Raw genomic sequence first — 19,895 nt, 5'->3', positions numbered from 1 at the left:
TAATTGGGATGATGCTGGGCATGGGGTTGAAGATGTATTCAATGCTAATGATGTTGAAAATTTAGACAATATCAATGTAAAGGTTAATGATCGTGCTGAGTAGCCCAGTTTGCTCCTATCTTTGAGATTATCAAGGGTTAGTGTGGGAACATCGTCGGTGGTGTTAGAAGTTGAGTTGAACGAAATTTTTGCATCAAAATTAGAATTACAACAACGGATGAGTTTGTTGGCTTTAAAGAATAATTACCAATACAAAGTGGTCAAGTCAACTAAGAAGGTAGTGTACATGAAATGTAAGCACCGTGATTGTAAATGGCAGTTGAGGGCAGCCTTGCTTGGTACTTCTTTTGGTTGGACAGTTAGGAAATATGTAAATACTCATTCATGTTCATCTTCAATAATGCGTCGTGATCATTGTCAAGCTAAGAGCAGAATAATTGGTTCTTATATTAAAACCAATTTCAAGAATGTTAAGTGTATTTATAAGCCTAAGAACATTGTCAATGATATTCACAAGGACTTTGGGGTCAACATAAGTTATGATAAGGCATGGAAATCACGGGAACAAGCTTTGGACATGATCAGGGGGGGTGCGGAGGAATCATTTCAGTTGATTCCATCTTATCTATATATGTTGAAGTTGAACAACCTCAGGACTATTACAGAATTCGAGAGTGACAGTGGAAACAAATTCAAGTACCTTTTTATGGAAATTGGTGCATGCCTTGCCAAATTTCGTAGCAAGATGCGGCCCGTCATTACAGTTGATGCTTGTTTCCTTAAGGGCAAGTATATTGGTAGTTTGTTTGTTGCGACATGCAAAGACGGTAACAATCATGTTTATCCTATAGCATGGGGAGTTGGAGATTCTGAGAATCATGCCTCATGGGAATGGTTCTTCAATAAATTGCGCTCTACAATTGGTGATGAGATACTTGATTTGGTATTTGTGTTTGACCAGCACAAGAGCATCCATAAGGAGGTCATGACTGTGTTCCCTAACTCATTGCATGTTTCATGTATATATCATATTGGCCAGAACGTTAAGGCTAAATTCAAAAAGGAAAATGTGTATTCTATTTTTTACAAGGCTGCGAAGGCATATCGATAATCAGAATTTCATGAATACTTTATTAAGCTTGAGCGATATGCTCCAGCAATCGGTGCCTATCTTAGAGAGGTCAGTTTTAGTCCTTGGGCACATGCATATTCGGATGGTAAGAGGTTTGATATAAAGATGACAAACATTGCAGAATGCCTCAATGCAGCTCTGGCAGATACGCGTAAATTGTCAATTCAATGTTTGACGGAGTATATCAGGAATATGCTGTAACAATGGTTTTATGAGAGACGGGGTGATGCTAGTAAAATGGGTGGATATATAACAGCTTGGGCTGAAGGAGAAATAGCCAAAAGATTGGCATTATCTCAGTATTGGCGTCTAGAACCGATTGATATGTATAGATTCAATGTTCACAATGGTCACTTTGGGGGTATTATCGACTTGAAGATAAAAACTTGCACTTGTCGAGTGTTTGATTTCAACAAATTGTCATGTGGTCATGCCTTGGCTACTGCACGTTCACGCAATATTGACCCATACACTTTGTGCTCCTCATACTACCAAACAGAAGCTCTATTGTGTGCTTATGCCGATCTGATAATGTATGTGGGCAGCTAAGCCGACTGGACCATGCCAGAGGAAATTGCATCTATTAAATTGCTACCTCCAACAAGTAGACGCAAATATGGAAGATGTAAAATTTGTTAAATTCTTTTAGCTGGTGAAGAGAAGAGGAGGGTAAAATGCAGTCGTTGTGGTCAAATTGATCACCATCACCAAACTTGCTCTAATCCAATAACTTTGGATGAAAAAAATGAGGTAGGAAATCTCCAATAGTTATTGTCATAAACGTTTAAACTTACATTCTTGTATTAAACATTTAAAATCCCAATCTTTTAATAAGAACCTATTTATTTTTTTGTAACAACAATGTAATAGGTATCCTTATAGTATTAAATAGAAATTTGTTCTTAAGGAATCAATATCAGTGAACACATATCGGTTACGTAACTGATGTGTGTTAACCAATGAAAATTGGGGAAGAGGATTATCCAATAAGTTTAATCAATGTTCAAGGAATCGGTTATGAACCGATATGTTTTAACCAATGTAATTTCAATCAATTTCAATCAGTTCCAAATGTAGATCAAACACACATGTCTTCATTAATATCGGTTGTGTTTCATCTATTAATAATCAATATGTTTAATCGATTTCATAGGCATTTTATCGTCAATTTACATACATCATTTACATAATCGATTTGATTGGACCTATAACTTCGATCAAACCATATCGAATAATGAGGTGGACTCATCCCAAGGCAAATGAGACAATGACACGTGATTACCTCCCACCGCCTCCAATGAGGTGGTGCCACAACATATCGTATAAAATGAGATCTGAAGAGTATGAAAGTCTCTTCGTGATTTGTGACCGTATTAATTGTTAGCCCGACTTTTGGTATGCGCTTTATTATTGGAAGCCACTACAACTCTATATAAATGGTAACTCCCTCTCCTTATTCATTAAAACTATCAATCACTCTTACCGTCTTTCTCTAGCTTGGCAATTCTTACACTCTTCAGAGAACCCATCCAAGACAAGAAATGGGCATTATGTCAAATCTCTAAAGACTTGGCAATTCCTCCTCCCTATCTCTTCATGAACCCAATATATCAGTTTCTAACCAATGTATGTAAACCAATGATACCAGATGAAATGTACATCGGTGAATAAGTATCGGTTATAAATCGATGCATCATAACCGATATGTATGGGAAGAAATAGTAAGCTTTATTTTACATTGCATTGTAATTTACACACTGATATCGGTAATAGAAACGTAGTATGCTAACCAATGTTCACTGCCACCCAAAGCCCCAAAGATTTTCGATGATTTGCAGTCACAATGTTTGTAACAATCCATGTCCACGGCCAGGAAGATATATTACTTTCCCCATTATTACCAGATAGTGGAGCAGGTTCATCCAAACACTAGGTTCATTCAAACACTGCGATTGCTCTACATCTTTAGCTAGTTCAGATTCAAAGAACATTGGAAACATTTAAAATCTTGTTATGCTATTTGAATTTGAAATAGTTGAAGAGGCAGAGTAAGCGCAGTGTTTGAATGAATCTGCTCTACTATCTGGTAATCTTGGGGAAAGTAATATATCTTCCTGGCCGTGGACATGGATTGTTACGAACATTGTGACTGCAAATCATCGAAAAGCTTTGGGGCTTTGGGTGGCAGTGAATATTGGTTAGCATATTATGTTTCTATTACCGATACCAGTGTGTAAATTGCAATGCAATGTAAAATGAAGCTTACTATTTCTTCCCACACACGTCGGTCATGATGCATCGGTTTATAACTGATACTTATTCACTAATATACATTGCATCTGGTATCATCAGTTTACATACATTGATTAGAAACCGATATAATTCGACCGTTATATACCGATATAATTGCAACCAATATAATATCGGTTAGATCTAATCAATTATCAACAGATATATATTAACCGATCCTGATTCCATAAAAAATTCTAACCGATATATGTAAATCGATTATAACAGATGCAGTGGACATCAGGAAGTACTACCGATTCATCATAACCGATATGTATGCACCGATCAATCTTAAGTTTCAAATTACATTGCATTGCAATTTACGCGCAAATATACACACAGATATCGATTATATAAACGAATCATATAAACTCTTATATGTTTATTACGGATTGTTAGTTCCAAATGATGAAAAATGCCAAGAAGGGGTGTGAATTGGGATTAGGATAAATTTTTTGATAGATTAAAGACCTATTGATGATAGAACACTATATTTCGAAATATCAAGCAGTATGGTTTCGAAATCAACCTTTCTGTTAAGTATGTTTGGAAATATAAGTGAATATGTTTCAAAACCTATTATGATATGTTTTGAAACCTTGTTCTCTGTTTTGCTTATTTTGAAACTTTTAGCTTTTGAAAGCATGAATAATAAGAATAGGCAAGTAAAATAGTAAAGCAAATGAACATGAGATTTATAGTGGTTCGGCACCCCGCCTAGTCCATTACCTTCGAGCTTACCCACTTAAAGGATTTTCAAACACAATCACTTTCACTAGTGATCAACAACAACAAGGGTTTTACCACGGTTCACCCTGAAACCTTGTACACGATGAGTTTTTATGGCTTAACTCAAACCTTACACCACAACGAGTTTTATGGCTAAACTCAAACCTTACAATTAATAACAAGATAAATAAAACTTATCTTTTACAACTCAACAGTTTAATGTAATGAAATACCTTACCAAATGGTTGTACAAACCTCTTGGTATAAGGTGAGGAGAGCTTAGAAAGATGAGACGTCAGTTTCAATTTGCTTCTCCTTTTCATACCACAATGCACATCATGGATTGATTGAATAGATCTTCTTTGAGAGCTTGTCACAAAGATTTGGTTCACTTATGCTTATGTATGTCTCTTGTAAGTGTGTTCTCGAGTATAAGCTTGTAAGTAAGTACTTCTTATCTTCAAAGAACTTATATAAATATATATATCAAGAGATAGAGTTTTGGCTAATTATAACCGTTAGAGATAAGATGATAAATTAGGTTTCAAAACACACCTTATAGGTTTTGAAACAATAAACTTTTACACTGAGGTTTTGAAACATACATCACATGTTTCGAAACATCCAGCCTTTATAGCTAGTTATGCACTTAGAGATAGAATGGGTAGGTGATTAGCGATCAATTTTGAATAACTTTGTTATAATTATAACCCCTATTTTGATTTTAAATTGATTTAATTGAAAAGAATTTGCAATATTTATATAAATATATATAATATATCCATATATAATACATGCGTGCATGCCATATAAATATATATAATATAATCTACTCTAACACAAATACTTACCTCCAGCGTGAAGCCCAACTATTCGGATATGAAGAGAAAAAAAACCAAGCCCATTTGAATGTTACCAAACTCATTCGAATGCATTGAAGGAATCAGAGAGCAAGATTAGAAATTCATTTGAATATGGTTACTGTTGCATTCGAATGACTGAGGGAAATCAATGCATAAATGAACAGAAAAAGGAAATTCATTCAAATGAGCCTTGAACTCATTCGAATGATGCAAGCAAGCTAGTCATTCGAATGTCTCTTCCCACTAATTCGAATGATATCTCGAAGCAAGCCTTCTAATGTGCAAATGAACGCGATGGCACAAGTAGTAAATTCAACCAACTTTTTGGGAAACTTTTCACCAAGTGGTCCCCCTTCTCCATGCATGACAAAGGATGATCCTCCTCGAAATCAATACAGCATGCGGAATTTGGTAGAGAACAAACAAAAGTAATATGCAGAATGTTTTAGAGGATTATCGGGAGATTTGAGTGTTTCTATTACCAGTGACTTATAAATAGACTAGAGTATCAGGAAGAATGGGGAGTCCCCATCCGCCGTTTAACCAGAACAAGGGGAAAAGAGCATTGTTCTGTTTCATTTCTTTATGTTGTTTCAGCATTCTTCATTTTAGTTAGTTACATTCTGTAATTTTCATTTTCGTTCTTTACATTCTTCAACTTTAATTCACTGTTCATCTACATTTCTCTAATTTCAATTTCAGTATTTACATTCCAGAACTTTAATTCCTACCTCTTTAGTTTTTCTTTGGAGATGTGTGGCTAAGCTTAAACTTGGGCCAAGGCGAGGACAGAGTCCAATGCCATAGATTTCCAAAGATAACCGAACTTCAAATGTATTACTGGAAGCCTGATTTAATTTGAGTATTGTGCATGCATTGAATCTTTGAATTTGGAGTAGAGCATAAGCTTAACTTAGAGTCTCCATGCCATGTATGGAGGTTACTTAAACTGGAGATGCTATCATACCCAAATCCAAATGAGTTATATGATTACTGCATATTAACTGTATTTTAATTTATGGTAGTTGCTTAACTTAGAATCTCTCATGCCATGTATGGAGATTGCTAGATCAAGAACTATCATAATCTTGAGATGCATTTTAATAGTAGAACCTCAAATTAATTCAGATTGATGTTTCTAGTACCTGTCTATCTATTGGGAAGTTATGGGATTGGCACTAAAATTGCCTTGACTCAAGATTTCTTACAGTTACAATTTACTTCATTCTTGATCACTTAAAATCAAATGAATTGGCCTGACAACCCAATTTATATTGCAGCTTTATTTTTGTTTTATTAACGATCTCTCAGTGAATTGAACTAGACTTACCCAAAAAATTAAATTGTGCTACAGTGCACACTTGTACACTGTCGAGTATAAACGCCTTATGCCTGCATGCTTGTTTCTTCTTTGTTTATTTTGTATGTGTTTGTTTGAAATAAATGCACAAGGTTAAGCACAGCCAGTAGGAGACAAGCTTTATGTTCTAACATGATTTTGTTTTATTCTCCACTTTCAAAATTTTGAAATTGAAACATCAGAGTATGGAGATTAAGTCAAAAGAAACTTTTAAATAGCTTTTGGATGAAAAGAAGTTAAAAAGCAAAAGCATGTCGATTTTTCAAATATTTCGCTAATAGATTCAGATGTTTCGAAACATGCTATAAAGGTTTCAAAACATGCTTCAAAAACATATATCAAAACATATGCAACACAAATTTTGAATGCTCTTCTTATAGTGTTAACAGAAGTTTCAAGACATACTATAGAAGTTTCAAAACATATGCCTACATATCAAATGGGTTTCGAAATATAGCATGCAAGCTTAACAAACATTTAAGCCTTATCAAAAGGCATTTCGAAATAGGTATGGAAACATGGAAAAATGATGTTTTGAAACATAGAAACTAAGTTTCGAAACATGATGCATGAATTTTAGATTTTTCAAACATTTGAACATTCACGCCAAAACACTAATCATGCATGTTTCAAAATATGAAAAGCTTATTTCGAAATATATGATTAACATACAAGATTTTTCATTCTAAGATAGGTTTTTCATCAAACACATTTTCTCATATATCAAAAAATATGATACAACAATTCTCCCCTATTTTTTGATAGTGATAAAAACCTTTAAAAGACATCAAATACGAGTTTTGAAAAAAAATAACCTTTATAGCTCCCCCTTAATCTTGTATGGGAGATAGAAAACAAACCTTAGCTGTGTTATGTCCTCTTTTAGCTTTGCTTGAGATATCACAAACAAATTTTGTTGTTACCAACAGTTAGTGCTTCAAGATTTGATAGATTAAAAAATTTGTTTGATACCCTTGATAACTAAGCATAATCTTGATACCATTCTGTAGATTAGATATGATCCATTACAGTAGCGTTCATACATTTATGTCAACTTTCTCCCCCTTTTTATCATAGGAAAAAAATATGATTACCAAACAAGCAAGCAAATGAATATAACCATGAAGAGACCAATCAAGATGTCAAATGAATACAATAAACCATCCATTACAAAAAGTTTTAAAAACATACCAACAATGACAGAACATTCAATCCAAAATACATACAATGTATCTAGAAGGCTAATGAGTAGAGGAATCCAAAGAATTCTCCTTAGTATGAACTAATTCTTCTAGATTGCCTATTTTATCCCTAAGACTGTCTAGATACTCTTTAGTTTGACGGTGGTTGTGGTCGACCTTGTAACACCCCCTCTCTTAGAACTGCCCGAGAAGAGGTGCTACTGGAGATAATAAAATAAACTGACTGATAAACTGAAATCTGATACCAAAATGAACATCTCAATCAACTGAAATAAAACTCTGAGTTAATAACTGAAAACCATAAATTACATCTAAGGGAAAATCCCTAAACTGGAATATAAAATAAATCTAAACTGATCAAGCACTAACTAATAAACTAACAACTCCTAGACATCTTTGGTCTTGAGCGGCTCCACATACACACACTACTGGACACTGTTGCTAGGCCCCACATCTGGTACTCCCCTACTAGGACCTGGAATGGTGAAGAGAACAAGGTGAGCTACAAAGCTCAGCAAGTAATAAACTGGAAAGAATAACTGAAGCTGAATCGAAGAATATCGATACTGATAAAAATACTTACTGAACTTGTACTGAGAGATATAATAATCACTAGATAGCATTTATAAGATGTAATGCACATAAGCTGAAAACTAAATGCAGGTATGCAACTTTGGCTCATAGGCCCACATAACTGTAACACATACCTGACTGATCTGAGTCCTGCAAACATAAAAACTGTAAGCACATACTTTGGGTAATATGCCCCTAGCTCCCTGGTCGACATCAGGCGAGAAACTCACAATTGAGATATAATTGAACTGATACTAGTGGGATCTCTGCGGACAAACCGCTTGGCGCGCATAATGCAATGCTCATATAAATGCTGGCACACGATATGTAGTGCTCCACATAAAGTCATGCTCAATGCTCATACAAATATGTATGCACATAATCTCACAAAATAATGTTGATTATGTCATAATTAACTGCTAAACATGGTATATGATTTTTATCAACTATATTGAGATTCAAATATTCTAAAATTTCTGAGTATAGGCATGGTATATTGGATTTTATCATATCTTGGCATAAAAATTCAATATTTGAATAATTGAATATTTATATTAAATTTAAGACTTGAATCAAGAATTTATTGGAAGCCATTCGGATGCCATTTGATACTATTTGGATGATTGAGGAAGCAAAAGGAAGCAATTTGAATGAAAAAGCAGCCCATTCGAATGAAAAAAAAAAGATTTCAGCAAGCTCATTCGAATGGCAGAAAACTCATTCGAATGACAGAGACTCATTCGAATGACAGAAGGCTCATTCGAATGATAGATGATATATAACAAGGCTATTCGGATCTGATCAGGGACTCATTCGAATGACTCACAAATTCATTCGAATGAATTTTGAAAATTTCCAACTTTTGAACTGGCAAAAAGCGACTCATTCGAATGCAACAGTAACTTTATTCAAATCAATTTATGGATCATTCGAATGACAAGAAGGCTCATTCGAATGCTAGACTATACAAAGCAACATCTTACTCGCATCTTCAAGGACTCATTCGAATGACAAGGAAGCTCATTCGAATGACCAACCAAAAACACATACGAATGATATGATAACACATGACTCATTCGAATGACAAGGGACTCATTCGAATGACTGATACATTATATGGGAAAAACTTACGATAGCACTGAAAACTCATTCGGATACCACTGAACTCATTCGAATGATTGGAAACTTATACAAAACGAAGCTTACGATAACAGAGACCATATCTTGAATCAAAACATAGCATCACTACACCATTCCAAAAGAAATCTTGGGAGAACAATCCCAATTGATATAAAATAATATCAAGATGTATTAAATCTGTTGAGTTCTAACCTAGTCAAGAGGGGGGGTGAATTGACACCTTTTAAAAACTTTAATGCAAAACCTATGCACGTATATATATGAGAAAACAAATTTAATATAAACCAAAATTGTAGTTGAGAGTACGGGAGCACTTAAATACTAGATGGATAATATGATATCCGCCAGCTGTGCTAGTATGTGCTTAGATCCAATATACTCTTCAAATTATAACTTGATGAAAAACATGTGATTTGAATGCACACAATAACAAGACTTTAAATAAACCAAATGGAATATTGAATGAGTACAAAGAATGATCAATTAAAGAAAATCAGAATATAATAGCCAACAAGAATGTAGGCCTTAGGATTTGGCCACACAAAAACAAAAACAACAAGTATAATCAAGCAAGAATAAGTAAAGAGTGAAGAGAAGAAGGACACAGCGATTTATAGTGGTTCGGCCCTTATGGCTTACATCCACTACCTAAGGATTCCCTTCCTTAGGATTTTCAATCAAATCCACTATATAAAACTTTTCTTACAACCACCAAAGCCTTCACTTGGCTTCACCACCACCAAACTATTTCTGGAGTCTCACACTCACTAGTTTGGATTTTGTACGCTCTTTACAAGATAGTAGAGATTGAAAAATAGGGTTCTCTCAAAAATAATACAATGAAGTGTAGAGAACTCTCTTAGTTTTCTCTCAAGAAGATAGAGGAAAAGAAAGACTTGGAGAGAATGAGAATCTTGGCTAATGATGTAGAGAATGATAGGGCTTCCAAAAGTTATTCCAAAGCCTTCAAGAGACCCTTTTATATAGTGCTAGAGAAGGCTTTCCTTGATCAATCTCAGCCCTCCATGTGTCAAGTCTTCAAGCCAATCTCAGCCCTTCATTTGAATTCTTGATTTAGCTTCCATAATCAGCTAACTTGATTGATCATCAAGATCTTTGACTTTTGTTGATCTCCAATCAGCCTTAAATGAGAAAATCAATTCCAATAATGCATGACTGATTTTAAGGATTAAAATATCATCAAAATCCTTCATAATTCGTGAAAAATCGACCATAAATAAGAAATAATAAATTTTGACTTCTAGTTGAATCTTCAATCACCTTTGATTGTGTAATTGGCTCCTTAGCTTCCATAACAAGCATAGCTAATTTGAAATTTGAATTTAAACCTCTAAATGGTGGAAAATCCATCCAAATATTCTCAAATAATGAAGCAAATTTGTCCAACAATGAAGATATCAATCATAACTTCAAAAGCCCTTAATTGATCAAGTTTCCATACTAAAAATGTTGACAATAAGAAGAGAATCAATTGGTGTAGCTGAATATATGCAAGATATCCTTAGAATATTCTCCCATAATGAAGATATCAATTAGCTATAATGAGGATATCAATTAGTCATAATGAGTAGGATAATTGATTCCATGATTTGAGTAGAGGATCCTTTTAATAAAAGAGAATCAGCAATAAAGGAAAATAATATCAATCAAGGTTTAACTTTCAAACCTTAATATCCTCCATTAATGTTGAACAATAAGGCTGAATCATTAACTTCTTCATTTGAATGCAACTCAAAAATTCTTCCATATTTAACTGAGTAAAGAAGCTTCTAAGAACCTTTAAATTTACTCCATGATTCTCTTACCATATTTAAACCAACGAGATGATGTAACCTTGATGAGTGTGCTCCACGTGGCTGCCATGTCATCAAAATGCCACATTAACAATGCCATGTCGCCAAGATACATATATGGCAACTCCATATAGTGGACTACTCCAATCTCCTCAAAAACTTCCATATATATCTTTTGAACTTCCCATATATGAACAAGGATTCCATATATATAACTTCTAGACTTTCCATTCCAAGAACTTTCCATACATAGCTCAAATACTCAAATTTCTAGAAAGCTCTCTAAAAACTTGTTTCCATATATAATGAAATCTCTATATAAGAATAAGAAGTTTCCATATATAACTTATGCACATTCACATTCACACATGCCAATCATCAAAATCTACACTCAACAATCTCCCCCTTTTTGATGATTGCAAAAACGTGAAAGAAGCTATACTTAAATGATTTAGCAAAAATATGATTTTCCCTTAAGCTTGCTCTTGCTCCCCCTTAACTTTCTCTCTCCCCCTTAATTTAGTCTCCCTCTTATCCTTTTAAATCACTATTTATCTACATATTTTCTCTCCCCCTTTTTTGTAATCTATCAAAAAAAATACATGAGAAAGAAAAAAAAATACAATTAGGGAATATGAATCATACCAAGTGAGTTTCGAAGAAAAAGAAAATTTTCATTTGAAAGAGGCTTAGTAAAAATATCAGCAAGTTGATTCTTGGTATCCACATATTTAATCACAATATCACCTTGTAACACATGCTCTCTAATAAAATGATGTCTAACTTCTATGTGTTTAGCTTTGCTATGATACACCGGATTCTTAGATAAGTGGATAGCACTTGTGTTATCACAATAAATGGAAATATTCTTGAACTCTAAACCAAAATCCTCTAATTGACGTTTAATCCAAAGCAATTGTGAAGTGCAACTACTTATGGCCATATACTCAGCTTCAGTAGTGGAGAGTGCTACACTTGATTGTTTCTTAGAAAACCATGAAATGAGCTTATTTCCTAGAAATTGACAAGTGCCAGTAGTACTTTTTCTATCCAATCTACAACCAGCATAATCCGAGTCACTATAAGCATACAAATCAAATAAAGAACTCTTATCATACCAAAGACCAAGAGTAGAGGTATCTTTTAAGTATCTAAAAATCCGTTTTACCGCGATTAAGTGTGATTGTCTAGGATTAGATTGAAATCTAGCACACAAACACACAGCATGCATAATATCGGGTCTAGATGCAGTAAGATATAACAGTGAGCCAATCATAGATCTATATAGCTTTTGGTCTACTTCATTACCATTTATGTCACTATCAAGCTTTGTATTTGCAACCATGGGGGTAATATAAGGTTTAGCTAAATCCATGCCAAATCTAAATAGCAAATCTTTAGTATATTTAGCTTGACTAATGTGAATGCCATTCTCACTTTGTTTTATTTGCAAACCTAAAAAGAACGTTAGTTCACCCATCATGCTCATTTGGAATTCACCACTCATACAATCAGCAAAATCTTTACACAAAGAATCATTAGTTGATCCAAAAATAATATCATCCACATACACTTGTACAATAAGCAAATCATTATTTTTATGCTTCACAAACAAAGTACTATCAATTTTCCCACGATTAAAATCATTTTGAAGCAAGAACTTTGATAAACGATCATACCACGCTCTAGGAGCTTGTTTTAAGCCATAAAGAGATTTAAAAAGCTTGTAAACATGATTTGGGAACTTTTGATTTTCAAAACCAGGGGGTTGCTTCACATAAACATCTTCTTGAATAAAGCCATTTAAAAATGCACTCTTAACATCCATTTGAAACAATTTAAAACCTTTAAAGCATGCAAATGCCATTAACAACCTAATAGCTTCTATTCTAGCTACCGGTGCAAACGACTCATCATAATCTACTCCTTCTTCTTGGCTATATCCTTGTGCCACTAATCTAGCCTTATTCCTAACCACTTTTCCATTTTCATCCATTTTGTTTTTGAAAACCCATTTTGTACCAATAATAGAATGATTTTTAGGTTTAGGAACTAAACTCCACACTTTGTTTCTTTCAAACTCATTTAACTCTTCTTGCATTGCTATTACCCAATCGGGTGCTTTTAGAGCATCATTAATACACTTAGGCTCAATTTCACAAATCAAAGCAAGAGAACTAAAAGGATGCACACCATGAGATGATCTAGTTCTAACTCCATGAGAAATGTCACCTATTATTAATTCTTTAGGATGTCGGTGCTTATTTTTAATTTGATACCAATTTTGATCATGCAAAGGACCTATCAATTCATTATTTTCTTGCGATTCTAAGTGAGTCTCATTTTCCAATTTATCTGCTTCTATATATGAATCCATGTTATTAGGTGTAGATTCCTTTAAACTAGACTCTATTTGTGGTTCAAAAACTACATCTTCATCTTCTTCAATATTAGAACTCTTAGCTAGTGATTCATCAAATTTTACATGAATGGACTCTTCTATTGTTTTTGTCCTAGAGTTATAAACTCTATATGCTCTACTAGTAGAAGAAAAACCAACCAAAGAACCTACATCAGATTTAGCATCAAACTTATCCAAATTATATTTAGTGTTCAAAATGTAACATTTACACCCAAATGGTCTAAGATAATCTACTTTAGGTGTCTTATTGATCCCTTTTCTAATAGACAACCTATTTAACACATAACTTGCATGATTAATTGCTTTAGCCCAAAATGACTTAGGTAAACCACTTTCAATTAATATAGTTCTACCAATTTCTTGTAGTGACCTATTTTTTCTTTCAACTACTCCATTTTGTTGTGGAGACCTAGGTGCAGAAAAATTATGAGAAATACCATATTTATCACATAACTCACCAAAACCAAAGTTATCAAACTCACCACCATGATCACTCCTAATCTTAATTACACATGCATTTCGTTGATTTTGTAGTTTTCGAATTAGACTATCAAAAACATGTAATGCCTCACTTTTATGAGAAATAAACAAGCACCAAGTAAAACGAGAAAAGTCATCCACAATCACAAATGCATATGATTTACCACCTAAACTTTTAACCCTACTAGGACCAAACAAATCTAAATGAAGTAATTCTAATAGCCTAGTTGTGGTAACATCTTGTTTTGATTTAAATGACTCTCTAACTTGTTTTCCTCTAATGCATGCATCACATATGTAGGTCATTCAAATTCAATTTAGGCACTCCTCTAATCAGATTTTTCTTTATTAGTTTAGAAAGAGTAGATGTGCTAATATGACCTAATCTTCTATGCCATAGATCCATAGAGTTATCATTCACCATAAGACAAGTAGCATCATTAACACATAAAGAATTCAGATTTAGCACATAAATGTTTCCTTCTCTAATGCCTTTTAAAACAATCTTATTTAAAGAATCTTTAATCAAGCACTCATTACCTTCAAATGCAACCATGTAGCCTTTGTCAATTAATTGACTTATGCTAAGCAAGTTGTAGGATAAGCCACTCACAAATAAGACATCTTCAAACATGAGTTTAGAAGGATTACCCACATTTCCAATGCCTACAATTTTCCCTTTTGAGCCATCGCCAAAAGTAACATTACCTCCATGCTTTTTAGCTTTAAGAGACGAAAATAAGGTGGCATCTCCAGTCATGTGCCTTGAACATCCGCTGTCCAAGAACCATTGGCTTGAAGTACCTTTGGCCTTCAAGCACACCTATTAAGCAAATCAAGGAACCTTAGGTACCCAAACTTTGGGTCCTTGGGGGTTAGAGAACATGAAATCATAGCCATATGTATCAAATATATGTTCCTTAGCTTTTTGATCATTTAAACCCTTAGGAATCCAAAAACTCCTAGTTTTAACAACTTTATTATTTCTAGTTCTAGCTAGTTTTGCATATTTAGCTCTAGGGAGATATTTTGCTCCTTTAATGATTCTAGCATGATGCACACACCTAGAATGAGTAAGATGAGTGGAAGAACCAGTTTTTTGGATTTTCTCTTTTAGTTTACTAGGGTCAAAACCAAGACCAGCCTTTTCAAAATATGGTTTTTGAGATGCAAGCAAAGAATCCAATTTACTGGAACTCAAAGAGAATTTTAAAAATGATTTTTCCAAGTGCTCATTCTTTTCTTTTAAACATGTTATTTCATTTAGTAACTCAGAATGATCACATACAATGCATTCGTGCTCCCTAAGACTATCAATAGTGTCATGCAATTCATTTATAGTATCTTTTAATGCACACACTTCATTTGGTTTATTTTCTTCCATTTTCCTAATTTTAGAGTTCAACTCATCTATTTCTTCCATGTACTCTTCCTCTTTCTTTTCTAATCTACCATTTTCTCTTTTAAGCTCCTTGATTTCTCTAATAGCCATTTTATGTTTTTTAAACAGAAAATCAAACTCTTCTAGCAATGCATCCATTTCAGAAGTGTTTACCTCCTCATCTGTGGAAGATGAGTTATTTTCTCCTTTGGCCATCAAACAAAAGTTGGCCTTTTCTTCTTCTTCATCGCTTGAAGATGATTCAGATTCACTAGAAACATCCCAAGTTGCTTTGAATGCTTTTCTATCTTTCTTCTCTTCCTTTCTCCTTCCTTTGGATCTACCCTTCTTTGATTTGGGACATTCGGACTTGTAGTGTCCAATCTTGCCACACTTGTAGCAAGTAACCTCCACTTTCTTTTCATTTGAGGCTTCTACGGGCTTAGTCTTGCTGAAACTCCTTTTATTCTTTTTCATAAAGTTTCGAAGCCTCCTAGCCAACATGGCAATCTCCTCTTCTGAATCCTCCTCTCCATTGGATTCCTGTGCAACAGGTAAAGCAATTGATTTAGATTTTAAAGAATCTTCTTTGTTTTTATACCTGTTTTTGAGAGTAAGCTCATGTGTCATTAGTGAACCCATTAGTTCATCTAGTGACAACTTCTTAGTATCCTTGGCCTCTTGAATGGCTGTCACCTTTGGATCCCATGCCTCCGGTAAAGATCTTAGAACCTTTTGCACCTTTTCAAAATCTGAAAATGATTTACCAAGAGACTCAAGAGAGTTAAGAATATCAGTCAAGCGAGTATACATTTCAGAGATAGATTCATTAGGTTTCATAGAAAACAATTCAAAATCATGTATGTACATGTTTATTTTTGTTTCTCTAACTTGACTAGTACCTTCATATTTTAACTCTAACTTCTTCCAAATTTCATAAGCAGATTTACAACACTGTACATAATTAAATTCGGATCTACTTAAAGCACAATGAAATGCACTCTTAGCCTTAGCATTTAAAGCAATTAATCTCTTATCTTCATCCGTGTACTTATCTCTACTCTTTTCTACTATCTCTTCTACTTCTCCTCTCTTTACCTTTTCCTTAGGGACATATGGACCATCTCTAACTATTTCCCACAAATCAAGACTATATGCAGTTAAAAAATCTTCCATCATTGTTTTCCAATATGCATAATCGGTGCCATCAAAGAATGGTGCCCTAGATAAAGAACGACCCTCATTTTCATAAAAACGTGAACTCGATGCCATGGATACACCTAGTGATGATTAATCACTCTCTTAGGAACCTCGCTCTGATACCACTTGTTGAGTTCTAACCTAGTCAAGAGGGGGGGTGAATTGACACCTTTTAAAAACTTTAATGCAAAACCTATGCACGTATATATATGAGAAAACAAATTTAATATAAACCAAAATTGTAGTTGAGAGTACGGGAGCACTTAAATACTAGATGGATAATATGATATCCGCCAGCTGTGCTAGTATGTGCTTAGATCCAATATACTCTTCAAATTATAACTTGATGAAAAACATGTGATTTGAATGCACACAATAACAAGACTTTAAATAAACCAAATGGAATATTGAATGAGTACAAAGAATGATCAATTAAAGAAAATCAGAATATAATAGCCAACAAGAATGTAGGCCTTAGGATTTGGCCACACAAAAACAAAAACAACAAGTATAATCAAGCAAGAATAAGTAAAGAGTGAAGAGAAGAAGGACACAGCGATTTATAGTGGTTCGGCCCTTATGGCTTACATCCACTACCTAAGGATTCCCTTCCTTAGGATTTTCAATCAAATCCACTATATAAAACTTTTCTTACAACCACCAAAGCCTTCACTTGGCTTCACCACCACCAAACTATTTCTGGAGTCTCACACTCACTAGTTTGGATTTTGTACGCTCTTTACAAGATAGTAGAGATTGAAAAATAGGGTTCTCTCAAAAATAATACAATGAAGTGTAGAGAACTCTCTTAGTTTTCTCTCAAGAAGATAGAGGAAAAGAAAGACTTGGAGAGAATGAGAATCTTGGCTAATGATGTAGAGAATGATAGGGCTTCCAAAAGTTATTCCAAAGCCTTCAAGAGACCCTTTTATATAGTGCTAGAGAAGGCTTTCCTTGATCAATCTCAGCCCTCCATGTGTCAAGTCTTCAAGCCAATCTCAGCCCTTCATTTGAATTCTTGATTTAGCTTCCATAATCAGCTAACTTGATTGATCATCAAGATCTTTGACTTTTGTTGATCTCCAATCAGCCTTAAATGAGAAAATCAATTCCAATAATGCATGACTGATTTTAAGGATTAAAATATCATCAAAATCCTTCATAATTCGTGAAAAATCGACCATAAATAAGAAATAATAAATTTTGACTTCTAGTTGAATCTTCAATCACCTTTGATTGTGTAATTGGCTCCTTAGCTTCCATAACAAGCATAGCTAATTTGAAATTTGAATTTAAACCTCTAAATGGTGGAAAATCCATCCAAATATTCTCAAATAATGAAGCAAATTTGTCCAACAATGAAGATATCAATCATAACTTCAAAAGCCCTTAATTGATCAAGTTTCCATACTAAAAATGTTGACAATAAGAAGAGAATCAATTGGTGTAGCTGAATATATGCAAGATATCCTTAGAATATTCTCCCATAATGAAGATATCAATTAGCTATAATGAGGATATCAATTAGTCATAATGAGTAGGATAATTGATTCCATGATTTGAGTAGAGGATCCTTTTAATAAAAGAGAATCAGCAATAAAGGAAAATAATATCAATCAAGGTTTAACTTTCAAACCTTAATATCCTCCATTAATGTTGAACAATAAGGCTGAATCATTAACTTCTTCATTTGAATGCAACTCAAAAATTCTTCCATATTTAACTGAGTAAAGAAGCTTCTAAGAACCTTTAAATTTACTCCATGATTCTCTTACCATATTTAAACCAACGAGATGATGTAACCTTGATGAGTGTGCTCCACGTGGCTGCCATGTCATCAAAATGCCACATTAACAATGCCATGTCGCCAAGATACATATATGGCAACTCCATATAGTGGACTACTCCAATCTCCTCAAAAACTTCCATATATATCTTTTGAACTTCCCATATATGAACAAGGATTCCATATATATAACTTCTAGACTTTCCATTCCAAGAACTTTCCATACATAGCTCAAATACTCAAATTTCTAGAAAGCTCTCTAAAAACTTGTTTCCATATATAATGAAATCTCTATATAAGAATAAGAAGTTTCCATATATAACTTATGCACATTCACATTCACACATGCCAATCATCAAAATCTACACTCAACAAAATCAACCGCTTATGAAAGAAAACGCTGAAAAGAATTGTGCATGGCTTATCATATCTCATTGGACATGGATATATCGCATGAATCTATATACATATTCTTGAACATACTGTAACACCCAGTGTAACCAGTGTTAAGAGAATAGGAAAGGAAGTAAGAAAACTTCCAAAAATGCCCTTGAGAAGGTGATGGATCCTTGAGATTGAGAATGCCCATGAGAAGGGTATTTTGGTAATTTGGGTAGAGAAATCCAATAAAAGGGTATTTTGATAAATTAAAAATAATTCCTATGTGGAATTGGGTGTATAAGTGAATTAAATCCCAATGTTGTGTTTATGTGGAGATATATGGGATTAATAAATTCACAAAGAGTATTTGGGAATTTTGGAATTTAATTCCATAAAGGAATTTAATTATGGAAAATAGGGAAAATGGTGGATATTGAATTATTTGAGGAGAATAATTATATTTTCCCTAAGTTAGTGAATAAATGTGGTAATGCCACATGGATGTCCAAGATCAAGAATTGGAAGCCCAGTTTGTGTCTTAGAGTGACACTTGGCATAATCTTGGAAATTTGAGAGAAATCATATATATTAGAAATGTGGGAGCATGTATATATATATATATATGGATTTATGAGTTGGAGAATGATTTAATTAAATGCAAAAAGAAAGGATAATTGGTCTTTCAAGCATTTAATGAGAGGCATTATGGTGTTGGATTAAAGAAAATCCAAATGAAATGGGAAAATAGTCACCATTAATGTTTGAAATTATGGTGAATTAAATAAATGAAATGGAAAATGGAAAAATGGTCACACATTAATGCTTGGAAATGGTGTGATTTATTTAAATGAAAAATGAGGGATTTATGTCTTGCAAGTGGTCTCTCATGTGATGGTGGAAATTAGTCCCATTAAATTAAATGGGAAGGAAATTAATTATGTCTCTCAAGTGTGATGTGTTGAAATTAGTCAAAATAAATATATGAGAAAATGGCTAATTTTGGTATAGGAAGACTAAATGATCCAAGGGTTAGGATTAAGTCTTGAAAAGGTGAGATATATCCAATGGCTTATATTTAAGTCTTGAAGATGGATATGAAAATAGTTTAATTAAGTAAATGAGAATTAAATGGAAATTTCAAGA

At 33.8% G+C, this 19,895-nt stretch overlaps 1 protein-coding gene across 1 annotated transcript; it reads left to right on the top strand.

Annotated features, from left to right (window-relative positions):
• The first annotated feature begins 286 nt into the window (after positions 1 to 286).
• On the top strand, positions 287 to 1,681 carry LOC127812712 (uncharacterized). Its single transcript, XM_052353234.1, has 3 exons — positions 287 to 1,019; positions 1,158 to 1,283; positions 1,389 to 1,681. Exons 1-3 carry the CDS (start codon positions 287 to 289, stop codon positions 1,679 to 1,681), a joined length of 1,152 nt encoding a protein of 383 aa, XP_052209194.1.
• Positions 1,682 to 19,895: the final 18,214 nt, after the last annotated feature.

The sequence above is a fragment of the Diospyros lotus genome, chromosome 11 (genome assembly GCF_014633365.1).
Source record: "Diospyros lotus cultivar Yz01 chromosome 11, ASM1463336v1, whole genome shotgun sequence".
Lineage (NCBI taxonomy): Eukaryota > Viridiplantae > Streptophyta > Magnoliopsida > Ericales > Ebenaceae > Diospyros > Diospyros lotus.
Note: the sequence above shows the minus strand (reverse complement) of the source record. Positions and strands in the feature narration are given on the sequence as shown.